The sequence below is a fragment of the Agelaius phoeniceus genome, chromosome 1, assembly GCF_051311805.1.
Source record: "Agelaius phoeniceus isolate bAgePho1 chromosome 1, bAgePho1.hap1, whole genome shotgun sequence".
NCBI classification, from domain to species: domain Eukaryota; kingdom Metazoa; phylum Chordata; class Aves; order Passeriformes; family Icteridae; genus Agelaius; species Agelaius phoeniceus.
The window spans coordinates 129,882,386-129,903,721 of record NC_135265.1 but is presented as its reverse complement, the minus strand read 5'-3'; the positions used below and the strand labels follow the sequence as shown (position 1 = coordinate 129,903,721).

Here is a 21,336-nt window from a genome sequence, read left to right as displayed (position 1 = left end):
CCTGCGTGTGCATCTACTCATTCTGTGTGTGCATCTACTCATCCTGTGTGTGCACCGACACCCGCTGTGTGTGCACCGACAGCCGCTGGATATACCCGTACACACGCACGGTGTGTGTGCATGGAGCGGGGTGTACCCGCGTTCCTACTGTGAGCAGAACGTACCCCGCCGCTCCAGCCCCCCCGGCGGGAAATGCAGGCGCCCGAAGCTGCTCGGAGCGCCCGGAGCCTCTGCCCTGCCCGGCTCGGCCCGGCCAGAGCGGCCCCGGGGCCGGGCAGAGCCGGGAGCGGCCCCGGGGCCGGGCAGAGCCGGGAGCGGCCCCATGCGCTCCGGGCTCTGCGCTACCAGAGCCGGCTCGGCCTCTAGAGCCCCTCACGGCCTCTGGATGCTGGTCTAAGAGCGACAGCGTACAGACGCCGTCAACTGTGGAGCAATGTTATCAGAGGGAGGAGAACTCGGTCCTTGAGGTTCTTGAGGTTCTACCCATACGTGGCTCTTTCTTTTACAAGACAAGTAACTTAGGAAATAAATTGAAATTGGGGAAGAGGCAGCTTTTTTCCACACTACCTCTGATGCCTTCTGATACACAGAAAGTTGACCAGAGGGTGGGTTGGATAGAAGCAGACTTGCAAGTTTGAATTTCCCAGTTCTTGTCAGTATGCTACATCCCCAGTTGTGCACCTGAGGTGTTACAGAAGCGACAGATATGAGAGAGGGATTGAGGAGCTCTGATCGGATGTGCAGTTTAAATTGATTTAAGAATTATTGTGTATTGCAGCAGTATCTAGAAATCTCAGCTTAAGTCCAGAAATTCATTGTGCTAGATACTGTACAAATGGTTGCTGCCCAGAATAATTACAATTTCCGTGTAAAGCAGTGAATGCCTATAGGCAGGTTCAGATGTAAATAAGTAGCTTTACAGACTTTTGTAGAAAGTAACAAAGCATGAGGAAGAAATTATGAAAGTGCAGGAGTGAAAATACACAAAGGTGGGCATCACAGGCCAGCTGGAATAGGGAGACCAAAACTCTCTGCTGACCAAAATAAGACAGGGAGGGAGAAGTCACAAAGGATCTATGTTGTACTCCTAAAGGCTAAAGAAAGACTCTGTAGTAGTCACATGGGAAACCATGAGAATTTGAAGGTGAATGGGTCTATGAAATACCATATTAAAGAAGATTAGATAAGAAATTTAAAGAAGCTCAAGATGATGCTGAGCAGTAAATTCAAATTATGGGTAACAGTGTTGTGTTCCAGCAGTGAAAGCTAAATAGAGTGTTAGCTTTTTACCCACACTTACCATTATCTTAGCCATGTTTACTTTGAGTTGTGCCTAATCATAAACAGAAGCTAGACAGTTCAAGATCTGACTCTGAACAGGAGGTAATCAAGAGGTAGATCAGTAAGTATTCTTCCTAGAAACATGGGGTTATTTACTTTGTGTTTGGAGATGAGAATACCAGAGATAAGGAGAAGAGAACAACACTTGAGACCAGCAGAGACTGATGAGGGCATGAAACGCTTTACAAGACAACCTTGCAGAAGAAATCAGAAGGAAAGTGATGAGGAAAGGACAGAGTAGAAGCAAAAACAATTCACTCTTCAACAGAGATTCACTCTTCAGCAGAGCTGTGGTGGCAGCAGTTTAAGGAGCCTGAGGAACACACACTGCTCCCAGTTAGTGCCTCAAAAGTCATAAAGTACTTCAGGGAGAGCTGTTGTAGGGTAAGGTTTGAGGTGGGGAAGGAAAAGGGATAAGGAGAGGTACTCCAGGGACAATAACAGTACTTTAAGTGAATTTACAGATGAAAGGGAGAGGAAGGAGCAATTGGAGGGGCAAATGAGGTCAAATATGGGTTTAAGACATGAAGAGGAATAGGTGACTTTATTGTGAGAACTGAAAACTACCTTAGAGTGAGAGACAAAAAGGGAGGGTAAGGGAGGGGACAAGAGCAGGATGGGAGAGATGGGGAAATGGGAGATGGCACTGGCACAAGGTAAGGTAGGAAGGAGCTGTAACTGGGACAGAAAGGGACAAGGCAGGCAAGGGGGCACCAGCCAAACGAGGCTGGGGAAAGAGGTTGAAGTTCTTCTCTGTCATTTTTCATTTGCAATAAACTGGTGAAATTCTGTGAAGAGAGAGACATAGAGATAGGATGAAAGAAATATTTGGGGAAAAAACATTTGGGAAAAGACAAAAGCAGTAAGAGGTGGTTGTGATTTCCAACATGTTTCAGTTGTAGAAAAAACAGCAAAATTGGACATCAAAATGTAAAGAGGAGTAAATCACTCAGGGATGAAAGAATGTTGTGTATACAGAATCAGAGAGTGTATCAGTGAGGAAAGGGTTAGTAACTCCCATACATTAATCTTAGTAATTTCATACCATCACAAATTTCATCATATGCTTCTCTTTTTTTATCCAGTATATTCAGCTTTTTGTGCCTACTCTCATTGGAATTATGAGTATTTCTGTAGCCAAATGTTTGTGCTTTTACCAAAGCATTTTGAAAGCTTAAATATTATTAATAGGAAAGTATTGAGGTTTTTTAATTTTGTAATTTGCTTTTCTATTTTTCCAATTTCAATTGATCCCTTCTTAGACTATTCGTTAATTTCCCTACTTGATTTTTTACATCCATTTTTATAAAGTGTATTGTAATCTCCCTATTTTTTACAGGAAGACACATAGACCAGTATTAGTTGCTATAACTTACCTAAAATAAGAGAGATGGTCTTAGGTTCATGAGAAGTGACTTAGGGGATGAGAAGTCACCAACAGACACAAATATAGGTGGTTGTAACCTATATAGCAATGTATATTATGTAACTTGATAGCGTTGCAGTACACTGCTGAGGCTTTGGCAATGAGGAACAGGGCAACCAGGTGTGGATGAGGAGGGATAGAAAAGTAATAACTCCATGAAGCACTGTAGGTGCTGGAATTGAAAGGCATTTTCTGGAAAATAAGTGTACGTACTGTTCATAGGATGAGTGGCTTCTGTGAGGGAGAAAAAAAGGAAAGAATCACAATGAGCCCTTACAATAAAGCCATTTCTTGGAAGAACATCCATTGCTATGTGAGCAAAGAACTTTTCACAGGACTGAGCTACTGCGTAGGCTATAGCTGGGGGAAATAATAGGCTGCATTTCTGCTTAGTAACCGTTCCTTGATCCTTGCAACTCTTTGCACAAATTGCTTTCTCTTTAGAGGGTCTGATTCAGCTGAGTGGAACTGTTAGCAAAGTAATGACTTTTGGAGGAAGTAATAATCTGTGGGTACAGATGAGTCCCCAGGGCAGCCACCAAGGGCTGCACGCAAACCACGGAGAAAAGGTTGAATTCACAAAAAGCACACAAAAACTATCAAGTATTTTGGAACGTGCTTGCACAACCTGTTATGTTATATTGGGATAATGCTGAAATGTATATGTATATCCTAGAATTTAAGATGTATAGTTTATTGCCAGAAACCAGAACTGTAAATGTACTCTATAAACACATTCAATATGAACAACAACAACAAAAAATTAATGTTGTTTGTTTTAAAGCAGGTTTAAAGCCATCTCTCATTTCTACTTCTTTCTATTTTCACTTACAAGGTTAGCTGCTGTATTCAATTATGTTTTCTTTATTATAGCTGAAAGCCCCTCAGAGTGGATATGGCTTGTTGTCTTGTGGTCAGAGAGACTTTACAATCCATTTACCCCACGGGCTGCAAGTGCCTTAAGACAGGATCTCTCCTTACTGTTTTCCCACAGCAACAACAAGCACAGTAAGACCCCAGTCTTTAATAGGGATTGTTATTGAAATGCAAATAAAAGTAATTAATTTTTAAATGGTGTAGCACCCAAGCAAAAAATAATTCTCTTGTCTCAGAATGGAAAAGCTGAATACGGATTGCCTCAGGGCTGACTTGTTCCTCAGCTATTAAATTATTTGTTGATTTTTTATCATGATGTCATCCACAGTATCAGCTAAAAAAATGGCTTTTTATTCTTTGAACTTTACACTTTTTCCTTAGTGAAGTAGGTTTTTTTTTTCCTGAAGCATATTAAAGAAAACAAACACAGACTCTCCTGATGTACTCAGAAGGAAAACTTGCCCATGGCATCAGCAAACAGAACTGCAGTAAGTGGTCTGCCAGGAATGAAACCTGCAATTTAGGATCAGTGAAGACATTTGCAGAACAGCTATGAAATGGGAGGGCAATCGAGTCATTTGTAAAATAAATAGGGAGAATCAGAGGAATACAGGACAAATGTTATCACTGTCTAGCAATCTGGCTGGCTAACAGTTTTATCTTGCATAATTGCCCTGACATGCCTGTGTGCTCATGAGTGATTCTTGCCCTGCTCTCTGGGGCTGAGTGCCTGGCTCCTGCTGCTGCTCCGCTGTTCCCCGGTGGCTGACAGCTCCGGGGCGTTTCATGGACCAGGCTCATCACCATCGCTGTGCTCAGGCCCCAGGATGCCGAAGGCGGCCTTTCAGAGGTAACCTTTGCGGGGAAGTTTTGGCCAGTCCGATGTGCACGGCGTGCGGCGGGCGCTGCGAGCAGCCGCAGCCGGGCCGGGCTGTGCCAGCTCCGGTTGCCGTGACAACGGGGCGATGCTGGCTCGGACCGCGCTGCCGTCATCCGCTCCCGCCCTCGCCAGGTGCACGCAAAGTCAAGAGCTCCACAGACATAAATAAGCAAACATCAGGTCAATTAAGAACCCGGTGCAGCAGAGTGTTTTTCGTGAATTGGGCTGCAGAGAAGTGTTTAATAAACCATCTGTTTTAGGTCAAGAGGAAAAGATGGATCAGCGCATTACCTAGGTATATCAGGATCTCTTTGTGCTCTTGTGCCCTTATGTTCTTTTATTAATGGGCTGTTTCAAAATCTGGTGTGTTTAATAAACAACTATAGCAGTGATTCTGATGTGATATTTTCAGGAGATAGCCTTATTACAGTTCAGAATTACAGTAAAAGTGAATAAATGCAGCTCTTCTGGACTGTAGACATATTGCAGCCATTCCCTTTCCATGTTAGTCCAGACCTTGGGTACAATAATGTGTTGTGTTTGCGTGGCAGTGTTTTGTAGTGGGGAGCAGGGTACAGGGCTGGTTTCTGTGAGAAGCTGCCAGAAGCTTTCCCCATGTCCTGAGGAGCCAGGCAGCTCCAAGATGGACCCACCACTGGCCAAGGCTTAGCTCATCAGCAGTAGTGGTGACACCTCTGGGATAACATATTTAAGAAGTAATGGGGGGAAGAACCTGCAGAACAGCAGCTGGAGAGAGGAGAGAGAATTTGTGAGAGCAGTGCCTTGGCCATTTCCCATTCAACACACTGTTGTGGGTTGACCTGGGCCAGCTGTCAGGCACTCACTCACTCCCCTCCCAGCTGGACAGAGGAGAGAAAATTGAATAAAGAGTTCATGGGTTGAGATAAGGACTGGAAGAGAGATCACTTGTTAAATACTGTCACTGGCAAAACAGGCTCAACTTAGCGATCTGAAATTAATTTACTGCACTAACAAAATCAGAGCAGGATAGTGAGAAGTAAAATAAGCCCTCCTTCCCAGCTCTACCTCCTCCCCCAGTGGCTCAAGGAGGCAGGGAGTGGGGTTTATGGTCAGTTCATCACCTGAGGCTTCTCCTGCTGCTCAGGGAGAAGAGGGGTGTCCCTCTCACAGGAGACAGTTCTCCATGAGCTTCTCCAATGTGAGTCCATCTCACGAGCAACAGCTCTGTGTGAACAGCTGCAGTGTGAGTCCATCCCATGGACAACTGTCCTCCCACCACTGCTGCAGTGTGGGTCACTCTGCCATGGCTGCAGCCCTCCAAGGACAGCTGCTCCATACCCTCTCTCCACTGGCTCTTCCACAGGGTCACAACCTCCTCCAGGCATGTTGTGAGCTCCACAGCTCCAGTGTGGGTCTCATCCACATTTCCAGGTGGATCTCTGCATCCCTTTGGACCTCAGTGGGCTGCAGGGCACAGCTGCTTCACCGTGGGCTGCACCAAGGGCTGCAGAGGAATCTCAGCTCCAGTGCCTGGAGCACCTCCTGTCCCTCCTTCTCCACTGACCTTGGTGTCTGCAAGGTTGTTTCTCTCACCTATTCTCACTCTGCTCTTCTCTGGCAGGAAAATTACCACTACACTATAGCCTTTGTTTGGATTTTCTTGTACAGTACATCATATACTTGGGGTTTGCTCAGTGTAGAAGCCAATCAAGGATTACAGTGTTGGCCTAAATCACTATTTGTTGCTCCACAAGAAAGCACTGAAATGATTGGAAAAAAAATCAGACTCAGATGATAAATACAAATTTTGTAATGACCATATTTTTCAGCCCAACCCTAGCTGTTAATGCTTCCATTCCATACATTTCACCTTTGCTGTCATTTGATAGTGCAATAATGGTTTCATTTCACATTTCAGTTAAAAAACAGCACCAATACTTATTTGGCCCATTAGATTATGCTAAGCAATCTACCCCACCACCTCTGGAAGTATTTTTAAATTAATTGGTTTTTAATAAATATTGACTGCCATAAAAAAAAGGATGCATCCATAGATAGCAGAACTTAAGTAAAAATGTCAAAGGTAATTGAGAGGTAATTAACTGGCTAACAGTTAATTTATGACCCTTCTTTCTATGACCCTTCAGCTTGCTATTCTGTGAGATGTATCAGACCCAATTGTTGGGAAATCTTCAATCTTGTTTGAGAGTAGGTGATTGAGATAATGCTTGAAGCCTCCTGACCAGTCCTTGTGTCTCAGGTGGGAGCAGCCAGCTCCCAGCCGTGGGACAGGAAGGGAGGGCAGGGCAGGACAGGGCTCTCCAGATGCTTCCTCCTTCCTCAGCAGCCTCTCCATTGCACTGTCTGCTTCTGTGATTTTCTTAAAACACTGCAAAAGTTGTAATGCCAGCCAATCTAAACTGTGATAACCTTTCCACAAAACCTCTCAGGCTTTGATTAGTATCCATTCAGTTAGTGGCCAACAGCCTTGATAAACCCTCCCTACAGTCTAAGGCAGACCTGCTAGGATTGATCACCCACAGTTTACCCCAGTATAATAATTTACCCAATGATAAAGTAAATTCACTGAAAATGTCACATACAGGAGCACTTGAATTACATGAAAGACTTTCCCAGCTGTCCCAGTACCAGAAAGCAGAAAGGCTGTTGAGCATCAATAGAGATGATTTGCAGGAAGATGAACTGGAACCATCTCTCCAAATTACTTCCCTGTGAAAAAAACATCTTTTTTGCAGCACTGAAATCTTTAAAGGCAAAAATATTCCTAGTTATTGAGAGCCAAAGGTCTGTCATTAACTAAAGGAAGAAGTTTTACTCTGTCTCTGCAGCAGGTGGTGGGGAGGAGGGATGATGAGAGAGGGAGAGTGCCTGAAAGGGTTGAACAGAAAACCTGAGTCATGGTTTTGTCAATGGCAGATCCTGCCAGCAAATTGCTGAGAAGGAAATTGCTCTGCAAAATTACTCTTTTTGTGGAAACAGCACTCTTTGCTCCATCCCAGCCTTTATATCTGATTCAGGACATTTAAAAATTGTTTTTTCTTTTCCTTGGGAATGTTACACTTTCTAGCCAGTTCTAATTCTGCATTTTCCAGTTTAGGAATGTAAAATTCACAGCAAAAAATTAAAATTTTAATTAGATTTAAGCAAAGATTCCTGCCAATCTCAAAGCAGAAGAGCAATGTATTGCATACAGGAAACACAGTTCAGAGTGCAGTTTGCCTTGCTCATTGATTAAAATTTCCAAAATTTCCACATAAAGCACTTCAATGCTGAATTACTAGGCAGTAATTCAGCATTGGAGTGGCCAAAAATCTCTCTTTTCTTTAACTGTAATCAGTTCTCTAAATATATCTCTTCATAGAAACAGAAATGGTATTGCTAGTTCCAACTTTTTTCCCTCAAATGTCCCTGCAGTTTAAAACATATTCCAGTTAAAAGAAATCTGGGATTGAAAGCTGGGGTTTATCTTCAATTGAATATGTAATATTTAAGACCCAGGATCAGAATGATCAAAGCCAGCAGTTTATTGTAAGGCTTTCTCTCTGGCCTGCACCCCTCTTTTCTGGAGTACAGGAGCAGATCTCTGGGGCTCTGGTGAGTGGGTCCATTTCTCAGCAGCTGTCTCACATGAAACAAGGGCCTTGGTCCCTTGCTGTGCACAAAGAAATAATGCAATAAGGCAATTTTATCTTCTGATGAATACATTAGAAAATAAAACACCAGTCTGCTCTCCTAGACTGCCACAATGCCTTTTCTGTTCTGTTTAACACGTTAAAAGTAGGTGAAAGAGGTAGATGAAGGAGTGGTGTTTTACCAATTAACATGGACAGCTGGAGGCTGTGAGCCAGGACTTTACATTTTAAGTTTTTCCTGAGTTCACTGAGCCCCTCTGCATTGCTGTTTGCTTAACTGAGCCTCACATTTTAAGCAGCTGATTAAAACAAAGCAATGTTGAGCCTCCTCCTGGCTCCATCTCCTCCTGGGAGATGGAAGATTTAGGCTAGCTGGTCCAGATACATGCTAGCTACTGAAGAGAAAAATAACCAGCTCATTCTTTATTGACTGACTGAAATATTTTTGTTGTGGGTTTTTTTACCAGTTTCCAAACAGTGTATATAGATGTGTTTCTGTCTTTGTACATTTTGACTGGATATTGTCCTCATGTTGCACTTTTCATTTGTGTAAACTGCTAGCATTTCCCATGTGGGCCATCAGAATTGTTTCAAGCACTTGCAGTACTAAAAGCATGAATATCTGACATTTGCACAATGCTGATGCCTGAGTGCTTTCTGAATGTTTACACTGTGTGTAGAAAAGATGGAAAAATGCAATGGATTTATCTAGAAGATGGTTGATGGCTGATGGCATGAAGTTTTAATGTAGCTACTGCCTTCATTTTGGAGTGAACATAAATGTGAGTGATGACTTTTTCACAGGCATACAGATACATTAAAGGCAGAGCACTTTATGATCATAGTTACACTGGTTAAGTCAGCAGTATCCTCCTGTATATTTATACTGTAAGGTTGGGAATGGCACCAGGCCATACAGCCCACTGGACTGCCCTGAGTTAATTCCCACAAGGAACATACCTTTGGGATATTGAGACTGAACTTACAGCTTTCCAGTGGTTGACATTTTGCCTAAGCCTTTGTAAATTATCCCAGTAGTCAATCACTATTTTAAAAAATAAATGTGTGCTGCAGTGTTGTGGGTCCCCAGGACAAGGTGAGAGATGAGAATTGACTCCAAGTTCTCAGAAGGCTGATATATTATATTATATTATATTATATTATATTATATTATATTATATTATATTATATTATATTATATTATATTATATTATATTATATTATATTATATTATATTATATTATATTATATTATACTATATTATATTATATTATATTATATTATATTATATTATATTATATTATATTATATTATGTTAATAATATTAAATCATATTATATATCATATCACTATACTAAAGAAAGAAAAAGGAGACATCAGAAGGCTAGACAAGAATGATAATAAAACCTGTGAGTGACCAGAGAGTCCAACACAACTGGACTGGGATTGGTCATTAAGTAAAACCAATTCACATGGAACCAATCAAAGATGCACCTGTTAGTAAGCAACCTCCAAACCACATTCCAAGCAATCAGATAATTATTGTTTACATTTCCTTTCTGAGGCTTCTCAGCTTCTCAGGAGAAAAATCCTGGTGAAGGGATGTTTCAGAAAATATCCTGGTGACAAATGTGCAAGGTACTACTTGGAATGTTTAACTTCAATTCCAGCTGCTGAACCTTGGTAAGCAAAAGTGAGGATTCATTTCAGCTCATGTTTCATGTATACCTTCAAATGTTTTTCTTGAGGATTTATATTTATATTTAGTCTGCCTATATATTTTTGCTGCTCCTCAGTGTGATCAAGTGAAATGATGCATTTCACTCATCATAAAACTCCACGTGTCTTTAGCTAGGTAATGAGACTGATGGTAATGCTTTCCATGTCCATGTTGGAAATTAGTCTAGACCATAATGAGAGCTGTTTTATTACCAATCCCAAAGGAGAAGGAAAGCCCAGGTAAAGGAGAGGGAGGGAGGCAAAGAGCCTGTGGACAGACACCTCCAGCTGTAGGGCACTGAACAGAACAGGCTGGGTACTGCGGTGGGAAGGGTGACTGAGAGAGGGCCAGCTGCCTGCTGCTTGTTTTCCATCTCACACAGTGCTCTCCTGTAAGGAAAACTTCTTTCTTGGCATTTTAAGGAAAGGTTTAGACAGGAAGTGAGCCAAAAGCCAGCACTTTGGGAAAACAGGCTGATTTGTCATAATTTGGACCCATGATATAAGGTATTGTGCATGGAGTATATATTTTTTAACGTGTACTTTTTATGGGCTTTATGAAACACAGCCAGTATCTTTGCATGTGGAAAAGCAAATACCCCCACTCTCTATCCTTCTAAAATCCAGTACCATGAAAAGCACTTCAGAGCTTTGCTATTTTGTGTTAGTTTTTCAGGTTGGAGGAAGGAGTGATCTGTTTCTGGCACATCATGTGACACTAGTTAGTTGCTGAATCCATTCTGTGTTATTTTTTCCAGGCAAAAAATGTATTCAGCTGTCAAGGTCTTTCAAAATGTTGCTGATGCTTATTCCAAAATACAGTGAAAATTTGGTTCTTCTATCTTGTTCCAGTTATCAAAATTTGTACCTTCATGCATTAAACTCTGTTATCTTTCTGGTGTTAAGTCCTTGCCTAGCATCATGATTACAATTCTCTCAAGTTTACCTTTTGTATCTTCCCTTGATGGTCAGGCCAATTCCCTTTAATTCATCTTCTGGGGTCTATTTGCCATGAAGAACCCTTTGTCTGGAGCTTTGAAATGATCACACATTTGTTAGAGTGTTGCAGCATGCTTTTCCCATTTGGAATAAATATAAACTTTTATATTCACCTTTATTTCACAGAGATGGTTACAAAACTATTAAATTTGTTTACAAGACAGTTATTCTGTGATTCTGTATCCCCATTTGAAATTGAAATATACCAATATGCAAAAATTTAGCATGTCCTTATGAATTTAGACCATGCAAGTGATATCAAGGTTTGCAGCTTGAGAGTTTGTTTGTGCTTTAGGAGGAGCTCACTGGAAATAAGCTTCCTCCTGTAAGTATGGAGGAAGGCACAGAGCTCCTGGCTGCCTCCCCACCCCAGCACTGTGCCTGGGCATGGCTCAGCCCTGCTGCCTGGAGACAGCTGTGGAGAGACCTCCAAAATGTGTGGAAAGTGAAAATGCATTTGTTGTATTTTGCTTCACTGTCTAAAATTCATATCACATTAGAGTTCAGAGAAATCATTCTGGATCCTCTGAATGTCTGGGAAGAAAATTTATTGCATTATTGTATTTACAAAACATTTTTTCTGATAATATTTTCCTGCTGCAGTAGGTCATCCCTCTGTAAATCTGGATCCTTCATCCTAGCTCACAAACCCACTCTCTGCTGTGCCTCAAAGTTTCTAAATTGTTTCTTGTTAGGTAAAAGAGCTATTGCATATTTCCTGAGCATCTGGCCTCATCCCCGAGGCTACTGCTTTGGAGGAAATGACTTAAACCTGACTTTTGTCACAGCCCCCACTCCATTTTTTATTGGATCCTTGCTATGTCTGGTTTTTGCAGCCAAAGTGTGCACCAGCCCTCAGGCCTGCAGGTGCGTGGCTTTCCCAAAAATAAATAGTTTCAAATCAGGAAAATAGGTAGAGAAAGCAAATGTTTCAGTGCTTATTATCACTCTAACATGAAATGCAAGAAACTTGGTGATGATTGCAAGCACATATTTCCTCTGGAAGCACCTGTATGTGGTGATAATACTTTCCATTTTTCTTCCCTATGAGCTTTCTCAGAGTCCATCTTTACAGTGCAGCATCTTTTTAGGCAGGCACTCTGTAAACCAGCATCTTATGCATTGTACATGAGATAACAGTCCTGATAAATAAAAAAGGGTGTTGCTGAACTAGAAAATGGAACCCTACTGGTTTGTTCAGAGTCAGTTCCAAAGGTATAAATTCAGCTAATCAACAGCTACCTGCTTTAAACAAATGTATGCTTGTTGTTCCATAACAGAGCACCTGATAGCACAGGGTCTCCTGGCTACTGGGTCAGACCTAGAGCAGGTTTGGGTCTGAATTCATGTCCTGCTTTAAAATGAAGTGGGAGAATACTGTGGCAAACACACATGCAATAATTTTCTCTACAAACAGTTGATTCTTCTGGCTAAGATTAACTTTGTCTCCTTACTGCAAGGCTTCATACCCTGCCCAAACTTCTCAACAGCATTAGCTACTGCAGCATCACTGATTTTCTTAGCCACAGAAATGTTCAGGTCACCTTGAACCTTGCTAAGATTTACTCTTTGGATTAAGCCTGTGCAGGAGATGCAGGCAGACCTACCTAAGTGTTATTTGTGGTTTGAGAAGTTTCCTGTGGTCCTGATATTTAAGGGCTACAGAATTGTGCCTGCTGGATCTCTTTTCTGTCTCTCTGTGCCAGATGTCAATCCATGACATTACTTTGCTTTTCAGACCAGTTTTACATTCAAAAACTGAATAAATTAGGTGATTTCCCCCCTTTTCACATCATCTTTGTCCAAAGGTGATACAAAAATATTCATACAAAACTGGTTAGAAAGAGTTAAGAGTAAAAATTTCCTCTTTTCTTTATGAAATACTGTTATTGAATAATTTGAATTCTTAGGTGTAACTAGGCTGTATGAAGAACTAGAGCAGCATGTATGCAATGTTTCTCTTTGGTTTTCACTAGTGTTGTCATTATAATAAAAGAAACCAGAAAAAATAAGAAATACAGGTCTAATGTCTTAAATTTTCATTCTGAATTTTACATTTTCACTGACTTCTCTGTGATGAGCACCCTATTTACTAAAATAATTATTTTCAAAGCTTTCTTAGACAGCCCCTCCCTAGGTAAATGTAGGGGGGAGGTTTAGAGCTATATGATTTAAACATTTTGAATGGACATAAGCTTGCAAGTCTGTGAGCAATCTTTCAGACTGCAATTTTAAATGTCTCCTAAACCACAAAATTTGGGATGATGCTATCTGAAAATTTATGAAAACTCATTCAAAATTTTAAAATTATCGTGTTTGCTTTGTTTTATTGGAGAGCACACCAAGCTAAGCTGCTTTCAGCTGCTTGTTCTGATTCCTGTGCTACCTCCCAAGTTGTGCCAGTCTGGCTGCTTGCGTCATTGGGGGAAGAATAAAGTCTAGGATGGATTTCAGTTTAAAATAACCCTTTTTTCCCCCTGATGCTGCTGAAAAAAGCATTTGTCAAGCTCCAGCCTAAGGGATTTCTATTGGCATGGTAAGAAAGGCAAGACTTGGTGTGCCTGTGCAGGCCAGCAAGCAAAGAGGAAGGTGGAAAACGTTGCCGTGGGAGGACAAGTTCTTTTAGGCACACTTTGTGCTGGAAAGGTAGACTTGGATTTATGAATTTATGAGCAATGGAGCTGCTGCAGAGCTGTTCTCCCTGTGGCCATTGACACAGAACTCGTGTGTGTTCCTTCCAAATAAACCTTACTGCAAGCAGTGAAATACCTGCCCCTCGTCCTCCATTCCTGCCCACAGAGGGAGCAGCCTGGCAGTCCCCAAACCCCAAGCAGCCATTCCCGAGGGAAGGGTCCCCATCACATTTGTGGGCTTTAATAATCACCCAGAAACCCAGCTTTTGGGAAGGGAACCTTGAGGATGTTGCAGCCTTGCCAGGTCATTTGAAAGTAAAGTGTGCACTTGGCAGAGCACTGAGGTGGGATCTGCTGTTTCCCCTGGCCTAAAGAGGCCCACAGACTTTTGGCAGGGGTGCCATGAATGAGAAGATGAGAATGAAAACAGCATTACTGAACCCGTTCATTTAGATATTACAGTGATTTAACAACACTGATGTAAACTGAAGCTCTACCATGAAAGACCAAGGAGATTATTTACCAAACCCCTGCTGTGAGGATGGCATAAATATCTCAACAGTTTGCTTGTTTTAAACCACAATGAGGCAAGACCTTTACTATTGCCACCCTGCTGGCTTTTAAATTCCAATAGTACAGAAGAGAGTTAACTCTTCACTTTTGTGTACTGTGGCAAATCCTACCTAGCAATGCAAAAATATTTGCTATTTTAAAAGCAACCCTGTGTTCCTAATCCTTTTTAAACATCATCTCTGTTTTGCAATCATCATTTTGTGTTATGTATCTAGCCTATAAAATAGGTATTGCTTTATGGATTGCCAACAAATCTCGTGCTCTTAACAGCACTGCTCACTGTAATTTCTTCTTGGTGTTCATACATAATGAGCAAGTCACTGAAGCCTCTAAGCTGTTGCTCACTGTCTAAATAATCTATTTGCCAATGAAAATGAATTCTAAAATAGTTCCTTAACTTCAGAATAGCAAACATATTACAGTATAAAATAAAAAATCTTTTTGCCTAGTATTGGTGGCCACTAGGTCATCCATATAAAACTTATAGTAGTGATAGTAGAAGGCTCAGTATACTTGGTTTATATTTGACAAGTATTGCAAAAAGTCACACCCCTGCAACACAGGATGCAGCAAGTATGCTCAGGCTGCAAACTAACAGAGACAAAAAAATGATACAGATACACATTTTCAGGATTGAGATTTTCCATCTGCCTCTGAAAATGGATTAATGTAAGAAAAAGTTTTCTGTGCAAGACCAAAAGATGCAACACAATCTGATAAATGAACAATTGGACTTAATAACAAAATGGCTTTTTAGCTGACAGATGTTTCACCAGACAATTTAGTCAGAGACCAGATGGCCAAAGAGATACATGGTGGAAATAATTTCATAGGATGACTCCACAGAAGGAAAAACTCATCATTTGGAAGTTTGAAATGTCAAAGACTCAATTAATGGAATTAGTGTGTAATTCCTGTGCAGTTTTCCTGTTGAAAGCTGTGCTCAAGCTCATCCTCAGAGCCCCACTGCAAGGTGAAGCAGTGAGCTCCTGGCTGGAGCTCTGACTCACACGGGGCTCACTGCCTCTCCAGCTCCCTTCCTGACAGCTGCTTTTGTCTGCAACATCAGCCTGTGCCACTCACTGCTCTGCACCAAGGCTTTGTCTGCCTCTCCTCTGGTCCTGTGGAGTGACAGGGAGAGGTAAGACCTGAAACACATCTAGGAGGAGAATTCTGGAGATGTAGGAGAGGTGAAGTTTACTGTTGCCTTACTGAAGTTGCATCTAAACTTGGACACAAGAACAACATCGTTTTTATATCTAGCAGAAAAGGCAGTTTCCAAAGACAGAAGTCTTTTTTTTTTTAAATAAATTATAATATTTTCAACTTTCAGTTCAATTTTTTTCTATCAAAACCTACATGACAGCATTATTAGTTACAACCACTACAAGTCAAAGTGTCTTTGGAATACTCTGCCTCCATCTTCTGACTGCTCAGGGAAATGCAGTGACTAGTTTGTAGTCAGACATTAACTCACAGAATCATAGAATGGCTTGAGTCAGAAGAAAACTTAAAGACCTTTTATTCACAAAATTTTATATATTTTCAAGACCAAGGCTTTGAATATTTGGGTGAAACTTTGTTGAATTCAGTCATTGCCTTTGCTAGCTAATACTGACAAATGTTGCTTTCTACTGAAAAATCATCTTTTCTTACAGATTCCTGAAAAAGAATTCACGACTTTGCTTCATTTTTAATATCTTTAACACAGCACTTGAATTCCTACCTGATTAATGTAGAAGGTTTTGATGGCACAATGTCACTTCATACAGCCATGGCTTGTCATTGTTTTTCCACATACTTTTTTCTCATTTAGTGTCTGTGACTCCTTAATTTTTTTAGGTTTGATACCTGCATTATCAGTTAGTAAATTTGCCTTCTTTGTTTCTCTTTTAACGAAAAGCTCTTAATATATAAGCTTTGACCAAAACTCAGCTGAGAGCAACAGTCATGCATCCCACTTACCCCCTGTATTTGGATTTCTGACCCATTGTTGCGTGCTCTGCGCCCACCATAAATGACAACTGATTTTTGTTAATGCAGTAAGATGGGAAAATTCACCTATGCTGTCCAATATCATATCATACAATTCATGTGTATCCACACAGCTAGAGCAGAAAGCAAATTACTCATTTATTTGATTGCTGACAGGCAAAACAACATGAAATAATTTTTTTCTAAATTTCTTAACTTCAAATGAAAAGAACATTCAAGGCAAGGCCATGCATAGAGCAACCTTTCATCCATATTGGTCTCATCTGTCATGCTCACATCTAACCCCTTCATTTCCCAGAACTGAAACAGATTTAAGGGGGCCTTCTCTGGATCTTAAGTTCAACTCTTGCTCATGCAAGGAGGTGTGTGTGTAGAGAAGTCAGTGGAGACCTGCAGGTGACAAAAATCCACTGACATGCTGCACTCATTGACTGTTTTCCCAAGAATTCCTGAGCCAATGTTTCCCAGACCAGTGGACCATAGGAAAAAGGCCAAATGATGTCAGATGTGAGGATGAAGATGCCACAGGGAGGCAGACTGCTCTCTCTGGGGTACTGTACCACACCTTGCATCACTGGCACCACCACAAAATGAGACAAAATAGAGGCACGGCAGAGCCAGCTCAAATTGCTCCTCAGTATTAACTGCCCAATTCCATGTGTCCCTGCTAGGTCTTCTGGAGGATGGGAAATTGGCTCACACAGGTGTACCTACAGCATCAGCCACAGCTGGAATGCTGAATGCTGAGAAGAGGAGCAGCTGTGGCTCTCAGTGTGCAAACCCCATAGCCCACAGCATGGGAGCTACAACACAGAGACAGAATGGCTTCAGGACCACTGAGGTATGAGTATGATTATGGTCCCTATTGCCCAGCACTAGCTTCAACCAGGCCTAAGTTACTTTTGTGACAGCCTTTCTCTTTGCAGTGAAACTGTATTCAATGTCTTGAGACATGAGAAAATGGTGCCAGGCTGCACTACAGGCATGGCATGATTGAGCTGAGTACCTCTGGCAATGCTTCATGCCTGAACAGCCACAGAATTGATGTTTTATTTGTCAATCACTGTAGCACACACTTGCTACGGTAAAAAAAAAAGCCCCAATGCTCATTTCTTTCCAACACAGGCCAGTTGTGGCATGTATCATACAAACTACTTAGATTAATTATCTGAAAAGGAACATGTTTTCCCTTAATTGCTGTTCTGCTTAAAATATGTGCACTGGATGAACCCTGGCTCATCCAAAGCTGGACATGAAGCTTGAAAAAGTCAATGGGTGTCTTTTCAATAACTTCAGTAGGCTTTGGATCAGATCCTCCCCCCTTTTCCCCCTCACTTATGTGTTGTGTACATTGCATACATTGTAAGGACAAAGCTTTGGGGCTATACCAAAGTCCAGCCTTCTCCTGCCACAGCTGCCTACCCACCCACCTGCCTCCTACAGCCCCCTTCCACTTGCTGCCCTGTTTGCACAGCAGCTGCTGAGCTGCTGCAGAATAAAGAAAGCCAAAATCTATGGCTGGTTTACTGCTTCCTTCGTTTCTCATATGAGAAGGTGTTAGCTAAAAATTAGGGGAAGGAAGACTTTCTTGTCTTCTGGGTTATCTGCAGATGTAGCAGACAAAGTCTTTTACATGGTCCTTGGCATTTCTGGGGGAATCTCAGTTTCTACTTTGAGAAGTGCTTGCCATGCTGCTGTTGCTGCTTCCCCTACTTTTTCAGGGGAGTCTCCTCTTGCTACAATATCATAGAATTTCACATCTGGGGAGAGGGAGACTGTAAAGGTTTGGCAATCACAGAATGTGCAGTCATGGGTGAATGTTTACATCCCTGTGGGAATCTGTCAAAGGTACGCTGCATTTCCTTCTGGGTGAGCATGAATTGAGCCTTGCGGTATTCCCAGAGTGGAATCATAAATAACATCTTTTACATCGAGTTTTACCCTCTGTGAATAGGATGCTCCCTGAATTTGCATTACAGTTCCACAAAATTTGGCACAGCAGTAGTTAAAGGTGTAATATTGGCATTCAGTCTCCTGCAGACAATGGTGAGTGGCCACTATCCCCTCAGCTTTTTCACCATTCTCCAAGGGATACAATTGTTTTTCTTATCTGTACAATGCTGGCTGTATTGGCAGCCCTCTTAAGCATAATTTTTACCTTTTCTTCCAGTTTTTGCTTTATCTCCTTTTCTTTCTGCAACTGTTTGTGCAGCTGCTCAGTTTCCAAAAATAGTAACAATTCAGTTGTTTTCCTGCCCTCTATTTCCTCTCTCAGATTTTGTTTCACACTGCTATGGTTTTTTTCCTACCTAATTTCTACAATAATTGTCTTTCCCTATGCTCTGTTGAAGCGAACAGAACTTTAAAATTATCTTTCTCAGTTATAAGCTTGTTATTGGGTTTCCAATCTTTCTTTTATTTCCCTCTCAAAAGCCAGTGATGACTTTAATACTCCATTTTCTGATTTCAAAGCAGCATGTTCTATATATAATATATTTGAGGGAAGGACTCTTTGATTCCCTTTTGCATGTAAGATAAGTGAGCCTCCAATACTGCACAAATAATTGCTTCGTCTTTTCAGAATTTTTGGGCCCATTTCTTTCCTGCCTGGGAAGGAGCACGTTCATACTTCTGTAACTGTTTATCCATGGCAATCCTGCTGACTACACCAATTCTTCTGTCACATAAAAAATTAGGGAAGGCAGACCCCCCCTTGCTTTCTGTGTTGTCTGCAGATGTAGTGGGCCTGGGGGCCTTCCCTTCCTCACTCAGTATTATCTGCCTGTCTGAGAGCCTGGGAGACCTTCACAGACAATATTTCAGAGTAAGCACTCTGGCACTCTGAGTCTGGGAAGGTGCCAGAGGCACAGATTGGTGGCACAGTAATTCTGGTCAGGAGTGCAATCCCTGATGCAGAACTGACATGCGTTGCACTGTAAGTCTGGGCAAACTCAGTAAGACTCCACATTCACAAATAGGGCAATTTCTTGCCTCTTGGACAGAGTAAGGTCCACAAACTGCTGTTGATAAATGCACTGACATCAGAATGCATAAGCAGTAGTATTACTTACTATTGGAATAAAGCTTACCTGACAGGAGTTCCCATGGGGAACATCCCAGGACACAAAGGAAGAGCCTCCTCTGACCTCCCTCCCCTGTTAAGTCATATTTATATTGCTCTCTTCAAGGATGGGGGAAAAAGTTTCAGTTGACATAATTTCACACTTAAATGGCATTTGAGTAACTTTATATACATGTAAAGACTGTATAGGTTTTACTTTGCTAGCATACTACATGGGGCATGAAAAGGAAGATGTTGAACTTTTCAAGTTCAAGCAAATTTCAGCTTTTGGTCACCATTTTGGTCATTCCTCCAGCTTAAGTCCTGTTAGATATGTTGTTTTAAACAGAGAATGACTGCAATACCTCTCTGCAATTCCATCCTTTGTTTCTTGCCTCTCTCAGACATGAACAGGCTCCCCGGTGTCCCTGCTCCTCAGGCGTGCACAGTTTGTTGAATTACTGCCAGTGTGCACACTCCTCCTTGCTGAGTCTTTTGACATTTTTCCACAGAAAGTGCCTCAGCACAGCGTGTGGCAGAACAGCTACACCCACCCCATCAGAAGCTGCCCCATCTTGAGAGTCACATCCTTAAACCAAGGGGTCTGAGCAAATGAAAAAGGAAATTTGGGTTGAACTTCACCTTGCATTTGCCAACACACAACACATCAGTACATGTCTATTTATTTTATAGCTCCACTGTATTATTGTCTTTTGTATTGCTATAGTACAAAGGTATTCCCAGGTGACATAAAAGATACTGTATCTTTTCATCAGATACTGCTGTATCTTTTCATGAGATACTGCACCTCCAGGTGGACAGGGGCACATTCCACAGCAGCATGACATCTAGAGCCATGGGATTTCTGTAAATGAAAAGCCCAAATGCTTGTCCTAGCCACTAGCCCACAGAGAAATCTTAATTGGTGAGGTTGGATATGGTCGAACAGAACTACAAAATTATCAATCCAATTTGAAAAAGACTTGGTCACAATTTATAATTACAGTGTGCACCTGTCCTACTGTTAGACAAAATTGTCTAATTTTGTAATTGAATGGAAAATTACTTCTGTATTGCACTTAGCAGGGAGTATGGGCAGATTCCCACAACATATCAATCATGTGAGTGTTGACTGTAATGGTACTAATCAGTGAAGTGTGGGTTCCTGTCCTGAGGCCCCATGACTTTGAAGATACCCTCCTGCATTTTCTAGCTGAGATACATTCAGTAACATGTATCTCTGCTGTTGCAGCTCAGTGCAAAACATTTTCTGATAATAACTAAAGCATTTACATCATTCTCCACATCCAATGCAGGTACATAAGAAGTTGTTTGAACTTCTTTTAGTAAAAAAAGAAATATATATGCCTAGAGAGAAAGTGTAGTAGCTAATTTAGGCTCCAGCTCTGGCCTGCCATTCTGCATCTCTGTTTTTCCACTTTTAGGGAACCATAAGGTGAGCATATAATGTGAACACCTTAAGTTTAGATGCCTAGAGTTTTTCTTTTGTCTCGACATGCTATGGGATACAGGGCAATGCAGCACATAGTGCCCTTGCAAGGCTTGGGTTGTGCCATTGGCCTGTGGGCTAGCAGGGGATAAATCATGTCACCCCTCTGTTTCTCACTTTCTCCTGCATCAAGCTCTAAAGCAGCCATCTGCCTTATCCCTTGATACCTGGCTATGACAGGGTACAGCTTGTGCTGTTGAAGGAGAAAAGGTTTGACACCGACTGACTCAGAAATTCTATTATCCTCTCATGACTGTAATGTCAAAACAATTTAGAAGTAAAAGATGATGATGATGATGATGATGGTAATAAAGAAAGGAGTGCTAATACCAGTGAAGGTAACAGGTTGGTCAGATATCCCTCCAAAGAAAAGGTGGTATCCAGATTATGTCCCTGACTGACAATAATCTGGTTTGATTCTCATTGTAGTTTTTGGCAAGGATTTGCATGAGCAGTAGCACAGGGGGAGCAAATAGCAAAGGAGATGGTGTATTCAGGCTGCAGAAATGTGAAATAATACACAGCAACAAATTAACTCCAGGTGTTTCTCTGTGATATATATGAACCTTTCCCTTATGTCAATGGCTGAACTTTATCAGGTATTATTTTACCTGGCACTCTTACCACGTAAATAATGCCTAATTTACCTAACATTCCTTACACTGACAAATAGTCTTGTGGAACACTG

General features: G+C 41.5%; 2 protein-coding genes across 3 annotated transcripts in view; both read left to right on the top strand.

Annotated features, from left to right (window-relative positions):
* FZD6 (frizzled class receptor 6) overlaps positions 1-21,336 on the top strand; it is a 67,316-nt gene that overhangs the window by 738 nt on the left and 45,242 nt on the right. The gene's annotated exons all lie outside the window — the stretch shown is intronic.
* The window catches only part of BAALC (BAALC binder of MAP3K1 and KLF4), a 35,546-nt gene that overhangs the window by 938 nt on the left and 13,272 nt on the right, over positions 1-21,336 (top strand). For both annotated transcript variants that reach the window (XR_013184544.1, XM_054634539.2), the window contains exon 2: positions 16,749-16,918. Coding sequence is in view for 1 of the 2 variants with exons in the window: in XM_054634539.2 (XP_054490514.2) it covers positions 16,749-16,918 (170 nt within the window). In the remaining variant the exon portion in view is untranslated. The remainder of the gene's footprint in view (positions 1-16,748; positions 16,919-21,336) is intronic.